The sequence below is a fragment of the Macrobrachium rosenbergii genome, chromosome 18, assembly GCF_040412425.1.
Source record: "Macrobrachium rosenbergii isolate ZJJX-2024 chromosome 18, ASM4041242v1, whole genome shotgun sequence".
Lineage (NCBI taxonomy): Eukaryota > Metazoa > Arthropoda > Malacostraca > Decapoda > Palaemonidae > Macrobrachium > Macrobrachium rosenbergii.
The window spans coordinates 2,426,074-2,434,233 of NC_089758.1; the positions used below are offsets into that span (position 1 = coordinate 2,426,074).

The window sequence follows — 8,160 nt, forward strand, 5'->3', positions numbered from 1 at the left end:
TAAACATCAGGCCACATATTTCATCTCCACAGTCTTTTATAGAGACCCTCAGAGAGAGTTGTCGCCGAAGGTGGTTTTAATGAGTCTAGACTTATCATGCCTCTCAGTAGTCTTGATTAAAGACGAGATTGGGAACTTCCGATAAAAGATACTGCAGTATGATAATAAGAAAACAGTCGTTTCTGCTATGTGTTTGTAATGGCTACAGACGGAAGCGACAGCAATGTGGTTTTGAGGGTTAAGAGAATTAAACAGTCATTATCAGTAATATCAGAATTTTAAGTGCTTATGAGGACCTTCAGATAACAATAGTGGTTTTTCTTTGCATAAAATTCGTGAATAAAACAGGTAGAAGACGTCCATGAGTCCCAAAGCGATACACTGATATTTGCTTCAAACTAGGGAAATAACAAGGGTCGCTAAAATTCCATCCGAGAAACAGAAACACAATTTCACGATTACTCAAGACCATCTGACTGTGGTCTGCATTAAGACTTGAAACTAGAATATCGAAGACGATGCTCATTTTGGGTGGAATACAAGAGAGAGGGTTAAAAAATTAACAATAATGCAGATAATTAATGAGTAGTTAAGTGATTTTAAAAGTACCGGATAAACTGTAAGGTCTTTCGGAGTAGTTTAGTGATTTTAAAAGTACCGGATAAACTGTAAGGTCTTTCGGAGTAGTTAAGTGATTTTAAAAGTACCGGATAAACGGTGCGGTCTTTCGGAGTCCATTGTGATTCTCTATCAAAACTGTCAGGCGGTAAACAGGTAAATGGAATTTTCTTCCATTGAGACTTACTTTGCTAAATAATTATTGGGAAATATATAATGCTTTTGTTCACCATCTTCATCATCTGCATACCACTTTCGTTTCCGGGTGACAGGCGTCATGGTATGGACCAAAGTTTGAGGATTTACAACCAATTTCAGCTCAGTACTGGTGCCCGGCAGTGAGACAACGCGGAAGTTGAATGGAATTTGAATGTAAAAGCTCTGCAGAGAAAGAGCAGCCCACATTAATTCTTGAGACATAAGCATTAAAGGTTCAAGGACAGTAGAAGCTCCAAAGTAGCATCACTTGGATCTGAAAGCGGCACCTATACTACTGTCTGATTTCTAGTGCACAAGAGAATTACTATATTTCCAGTTTTGTAATTCCTAATGAGTAACACCTAGCTGGACTGGATGACTGGATTTTAAGTGCTGAGAGAAAGAGAAATAAAGCCAAAGGTAACAATGAGTACCATAAAATTTTCATATTAATTAAGTACAGTGTTGCCTTTGTAGAGTGAACTCTGAGCAAGGACCAGGATGTCAGATCATCTACATGTTCAGTAGTTTTAGTTTCGCTGGCGTTCAGCTTCACAACACAGATATAAGTTAGTGTGTTGAGGTTAGCATTAATTACCCTTCGCATTTGGCGAAAATGAGTAACTATAACGATACAGCATTATCCACAAACTGTGCCATCTTTTTCCCTACACAAACAAATGTGACGCTAATGAAAACTAAAAAGAAATTAGGTCCCTGTGGAACAGCAGAAAGGTGTGTCCAACTCACTTCGAACACTATAGGCCTATCTCAGGTCTGGTAAAAAACGGTGAATGAGATCAAGTATAAAGATCTGATCTGACACGTACTTTAGGAAGTTTATATACAAAAATCTCATGGAAAAGGCTAACCAAGTTCAACACCATGCTAAAATGAACTGTACAACGCAGGACTCTTATCCATTGTCAAAGGTGTTTTGGGTGTAACTGCTTAGACTGTATTCTTTGTTATACTGATGGTAGGAAAACAAGCGACTTGATTTGAGAGGTTTAAACAAGAGCTTTAAGACAAAATTTTCAGTAGCTTTACAAAACCATTGGATGTGGAGATTTTTCAGTTATTTTTACTATCAGCACTTTGGCAGCCATTCAGAGCAAGGCCCGAATTTTATAATTTCCGGTCATCTAATGTAGATTATAATGCTATTGAAGACTTAAAAACAGTAAAAGTGTATTAAGTTTGGGACATGGATCCCAGGCATCTATCTAGTTTATGTAGAATCTCTTTTATTCATTGGCCAAAAAAAGATATTTGCTGAGAACTGACTTGGAAATACACATATCATGAAAAGGACTGTCAGCCAGAAACGGTTTTGCATCAAAGGACATTGGAAGTAGCTCACCTCTGTCCTGAAGGTTCGTCAACAGTTTCCTATTATTTGCTGATACGAGAGGAATAGTAGATATCCTATATCCAAATATAGAAGAATTCAAGGTAATCCAACAAAGATAAGGCTGACTAATTTCTAGCAGTGTTATCTTCTAATTGCTATTATTTTTCCCTTTTGCAAATCTTTGAATAGGATTTGATTTCTGGTCACTTACAATATTCTGGTACTGCTGAGTGCAGCATTTTCTTTATGCTTGGCTCCTGGTCTGTGTATCATGATATCGTCTACATGAATCACCAAACCAAGGTTTGAATCTTGATTGTTTTCAGAGGAAGAGACAGACTTCAGGAGAGGAGGAGTAGCCTTAAATGACAGATATTTTTATAACGTTACAGCCACAGTGCGTTACTTCTTCAGAGGCACAGTTTTGTCAAAAGCAGAACTGTACATATATTCATGAAATGAGGTGCCTATCGCTGTGGTGTAATAGTCAGAGCTGATAACCTCATCTATATTATCCTCAACTTTGGCCGAAGCATATGTCAGGACTAGGCCCAATACACTGTAAGGAATATGAATAGGGGTCTTCATCAACTGGGCTTAGTCAGATGAACAGGAACCTAGAGCTGACCGTTTCACGCCAACCAGCAAGTAACCTTCAGCTGTAGAAGCCTCCGTACCATAGACAACAAAAGATGCTGCCAACTTAGGGGTTTGTGCCAAGGACCTCGTTCTCTAAGAGGCCATGGAATATGAAACCATCATTATTGAGGTTCCAATTGACTCCACATGCATATACATTATGAGATATGCCAGACATAATAATGTAGAGTCCAGTACCAATCACATTCACATATCCTCTGACGATTAGCAGGAAGCTTTCTCAATATTAATCAGCATTATCCTGTACATACAAAGCAAACCACGGAAAGGGCGGCTAGACTCATTTCCAGACCATGAGTTTAAGGGCAGCTAGACTCATTTCCAGACCAAGAGTTTAAGAACAGGTAGACTCATTTCCAGACCAAGAGTTTAAGGGCAGCTAGACTCATTTCCGGACCAAGAGTTTAAGGGCAGCGAGACTCATTTCCAGACCAAGAGTTTAAGGGTAGCTAGACTCATTTCCAGACCATGAGTTTAAGGGCAGCTAGACTCATTTCCAGACCAAGAGTTTAAGGGCAGCTAGACTCATTTCCAGACCAAGAGTCTAAGGGCAGACTCATTTCCAGATCAAGAGTCTAAGGGCAGACTCATTTCCAGACCAAGAGTTTTAATTTGAAAATCCAGTTTGTAATTAGATGCAAGGCACCGGAGGTCGAAAGAATTTGTACAAAGGCCTACATTGTTGGAATAAAGAGCATTACATTTCTTTTTAGTAAAACGAGTCGTAGGGCCTAGGTTTGTTTCGATGTCCCCGGAGAGAATTAGTCACAAAACCTAACAATGTAATATAAACTGGAACTTCCAATGATGCCACATCAGCTGGAGAAAGACAATAATGGCTGATGTGGGATAATATGAATGATAATAAAATACTTCTGTCGACGATAATGAAGGAAACTAGCATTATTCAAAAGGTCTTTGTTGCCCAAAGATTTGAGGAAAGAAGCAATAATGGACAAGTCTTGCGATCCTGTACTGATGTCATGACTAATTCGTGATATTAGTAAAAATGTACAACAGTTCATAAAATTCCTAGTTAAGTTTTGTCTTCGATAAACTTTTGAGCGCTCAGACTTTTCATGAAATGAATCCCACGAACATAAAATAAACACGTGTCACTAGTGAGCATAACGCAATGGTTGTAGTGAATTTTGATTTTCTAGACATTCAGTGAGCACCTCTGTCATTTGGAGCACACACAATGACTGTTAATCTCTCTGCTCTCCTGAACACCATCATTTTAATGAACATAGAGACATACACTGCTCACACTCTACACTTCGGCTAGTTCTCCCGCAGTACTCGTAGCACATTTCGTTTTAAATCTAATCTCTTACAGAAAAAGAATAGACGGAAAGAAAAGTTAGACGCATGCCAGTCGGTCAAAAGTCCCACAATAGGTCTGCGCGTCCGATGCTGGTGGAAAAAGGCGACACATTGACTAACCTGGAACCTTGTGGTCGTGGGGAGTGTCTCGGCCGTCGGGCGTGGAAGTGGCCGACGTCAGAGAGACGTTGCTGTTGCTGGTGGTCGTGGTCACATGGTCGCTCGTCGGGGCTTCGGCGTGTGTCCTGAGATGGGTGGTGTGGGCGTCCGAATGTGGGCGAAGATGGGGTAGGAGCGTAGAGGTATATCCGCCTACCTTAGTGTCTTCTCGCCCCCCTCCCATGCCCATGCCCATGCTCGTCACAGCTTTCAGGGGATCCATGCCCCCCGCGGCACAGCTCAGGCCTGGAAATCTGAAAGACAAACAGTTCGAGAATCTCAGATCTTCAGTGTCATGATAACACCAAAGTTTGAAGCGTAAAATGTCTAGTCCCTCTTTACTGGTCTAAAAACATTAACTGTCAATTTTACCTGATGAAATTATGAAAATCATGAAAATGATACGAATTTAGTTTTTTTTTTTTTTTTTTGTCTTGTGTCAGACCGTTGGGATCACGGGTTCTGTGGTGTTCAATAAACGGAGGGAGATGAGGGTATCGTGTAAATGCTAATGGAAAGACAGAAACGTATTTCTATAAATGCTGCCCGGGACTTCAAATGATATCTAAGAAAAAAAATCGCGCGCATGCCCTCTCTTTCCATTTCAGTCGAAAGAAAAGTTACTGAAGTTCTAGAAAGAAAATTGAGGCAATCTGGACAGGTGACTACCCAGACGCAGGGGATATCATTTGACATTTAAACACACGATCATCAGACAGCAATCAACGGCGTGTCTGAAATGATATCGGCACCACTAGTCAGAGTTGCGATTTCAGCAGCTAGTGAATGGATCAATGTAACATACAGTATCATAGCATAAAACAACATAAGCACATTTTCTTTCGAATTCAGAACCGCATTCAAAGAAAGCATCATTCTCACCTGTAAGTACAAGTCGACCAATCAGGGGTCATCATCTCTTCACTTTTGATATTCAGCGGTGACGTCATCATGGTTGATCCACTTCCAAGCGTTAACCCTGAAGAAAAATTAAGTTTTTATATATATATATATATATATATATATATATATATATATATATATATATATATATATATATATATATGAGTATATATATATATATACATAAATTGTTACATGTTACTAAAACTTAATAACACGTAACAGAATCTCTCACTTGAGTGATGACAGGTCAGTACACGAAAAAGAATAATACGATCGGAATCAAGAAAGGCCCAATTGAGAAGCACTGAGAAAGCTTTGGGGTATAAGTGAAAAGAAGCCAATGAAACTTACAAGACTAAAAAAAAAAAAGGCTTATGTAGAATATAGGAAAGAATCAGCAAGTTAAAATCAATGTCTTCAAGGAGAAAGCTATAAGTTAAATAAATCAGTGGGTATAAGAGATTATTGAGAAGCATAGAAAGATTAAAAAATGGGACTGGTTTTCAGGATCAGCAAGAGAATGCCCAGGAAAATACGCAGATAGTTGATGAATGATTCGCGAAAAGAGAATGCTTAGCGTTGAAGAAGCTGGCGAGGGAAATGGTCGGTCATGATTTCTTAAAGGTCTAAAAAGCTTCCTGTATAGACTAAAAATCAAGATGTAGGCAGCAATAAATTAACCAGATTTTTTTTTTATTTGGTGCCTTTCTTTTTTACTGCCGAGTCTAAGTTAAACCTAGCTTTGAAAGGATGAGAAAAAACCTGAATACGAAAATTGGGAGTGAAAAAAGGTGCACAAAAGAAGAGAGAGAGAGAGAGAGAGAGAGAGAGAGAGAGAGAGAGAGAGAGAGAGAGAGCACGTAGTCTTACCCTGAGCCTTATTCTGGAGGTTGTGTGAGAGAAGGCCCCTCTTCAAGTCCAGCGGATTCTGGTAGGTGCAAGCGGCCGTTCCCTCATACATGACGAAAGGATGTGAGGCCCAGCATGAAATTCTCCTGTGGCTCCTTCTCGACTGAGTTCTTAAGTTTGTTTCCACATGAAAGCAATACTTCTTTGTGTGCCACAACGCTTTTCTCGCCCTCTTGATGTTCTCTGATTGGGGCCGCCGTTCAACCTTGCAGTCACGCCCTTGGAAGACAGCCCATTTGCTTTCCGCTTCTTCGGATGGGTCTCTGTTCTACGCCAGCGGAGTTCACTCTTGGCTAAACGCCCACGTGCTCTGCCATTCACGTCCACGGGGAGGGCGTTAATGATGTGTTGATCCAAGTGCTTACTGCGGAAGATTTCTCGATGATTCTTCAAGGAAGGGATTCTTTCGAATGCAGAGTCAAGGGCTGAAAAGCAGAAGGGTTTGGCTCTGTTACTAAGAGAATCTGACAGAGAAAGGGTGATATAAGAATACCCACGGACATATTCAGACACAGATAAGAGAACAATGTAAATACATATAGTCGCATCGAAGTGGGCAGATTCAAACGGTCGAGCATTGGAAGGGAAGGCGAGCTATAACAAAGCAAAGATTGTCAAAATGATCAAGAATCAAACAGGTTTATCAAGAATGTATTACAACGTAAGATTTAACGTGTATAAAAACAAATTAAACCACAAACAGAATCACAGAGACGTAACCACAGAAATATGCAACGAACAAATATAAAAAAAGAAGGCATGTAAACGGCCATGATGAATCGTATCAGAATGTAAAAGGCTAAAGCAATAAGTGATAAATGCAAAGAATCAGCAACGATGAAAAAAAATAAATGAAAGAAAATCAGTGTGAGGTCGAATAACGGAATGGGAAACAGGGTTTCTGATCAGTGCCTTCTCACTAATGATGGAATCGCGTGACCCAGCCTCTCTCTCTCTCTCTCTCTCTCTCTCTCTCTCTCTCTCTCTCTCTCTCTCTCTCTCTCTCTCCAACTCTGGTAAGTTTGTTCCTATTATTGTTTACTTATAATGATAATGATAATAATGTTGTCGCTATTACTGAAACGAAACTGCATGACCAGTAACATAATGGAAGCACTTGTCAGTCATTTCTTATTACAGCACATCTCGATGAACAACTTTATTTTATTTTATCCTCAACAGCTATCCCATTCTCGCGCGTCCTATTAAACATAGTCTTTCTCATTCAATTTTATTTGTCTTACAACGTTCCGACGCTTTCTCCAGCAAACTTTCCTCCTCCCAAAACATTTTGGAAGTGGTCCGCCAGCAAATACATCACGACTCCTTTGGTCTCTCGGGCGGTCTGTTTTGGTCTGGTTCCCGAAGTTGGGTCTCCTCTCTCCACAGTGCAGTTCCCCAGACACAGGCTATGCTATGATATTATAAACCACCAAAGATGACCCTTTTTAGGCCTCTCACATCTCGAGTGAAGATTGTTGAAGTTTTCCCTTGAACAAATTAAGTTGAATATGAGAATTCATAACTGGTTAAAATAATTAGGTTTGTGGAACACTATTTCATAACACTAACTTTAGTGAAAAATTCCTCAATTCCTTCGACAGGATAAAAATTTCATGAAACAGGAACATCGGGTCCCAGAGGGATGAGTAGGCGGAGGTATGGGCGGAGTAGAGTTCCGGTTAGCTCCGCCCACACCGGACGCAGACCAATCATCGGTCACACCAAAATACGTCACATATTCTTCTCCAATCAACAATGGGAAGAAAATCTCTCGGACGAGAAGATTAATGTTCAAGGTATAGACCTTCAGATAAGGTAGTGCTCTTCCAACGACAAATGCGTTATGTCCATAAGGAGGGTTTCCATGTGAGAAATAATCAATGTTTTGGGTATTGCCACTACGAAGCTTGCTGCAAAGTATAAATCCAGAGCACTTCGCTGTGCGCCCTCAGTAATGAGAACATCAATACCTGTCAATTAAGGCAACGTCAACATATAGAAGGTAACAAAGACCTGGCGCCACTGGA

General features: G+C 40.1%; 1 protein-coding gene across 1 annotated transcript in view; it reads right to left on the bottom strand.

Moving 5' to 3' along the window:
• LOC136848026 (DNA-binding protein D-ETS-3-like) overlaps nt 1-8,160 on the bottom strand; it is a 282,273-nt gene that overhangs the window by 258,903 nt on the left and 15,210 nt on the right. Inside the window, exons 2-4 of the mRNA XM_067120065.1 lie at nt 6,092-6,555; nt 5,198-5,294; nt 4,277-4,569 (exon numbers count right to left, since the gene is read on the bottom strand). Coding sequence (XP_066976166.1) covers nt 4,277-4,569; nt 5,198-5,294; nt 6,092-6,182 — 481 coding nt within the window. The 5' untranslated portion in view covers nt 6,183-6,555. The remainder of the gene's footprint in view (nt 1-4,276; nt 4,570-5,197; nt 5,295-6,091; nt 6,556-8,160) is intronic.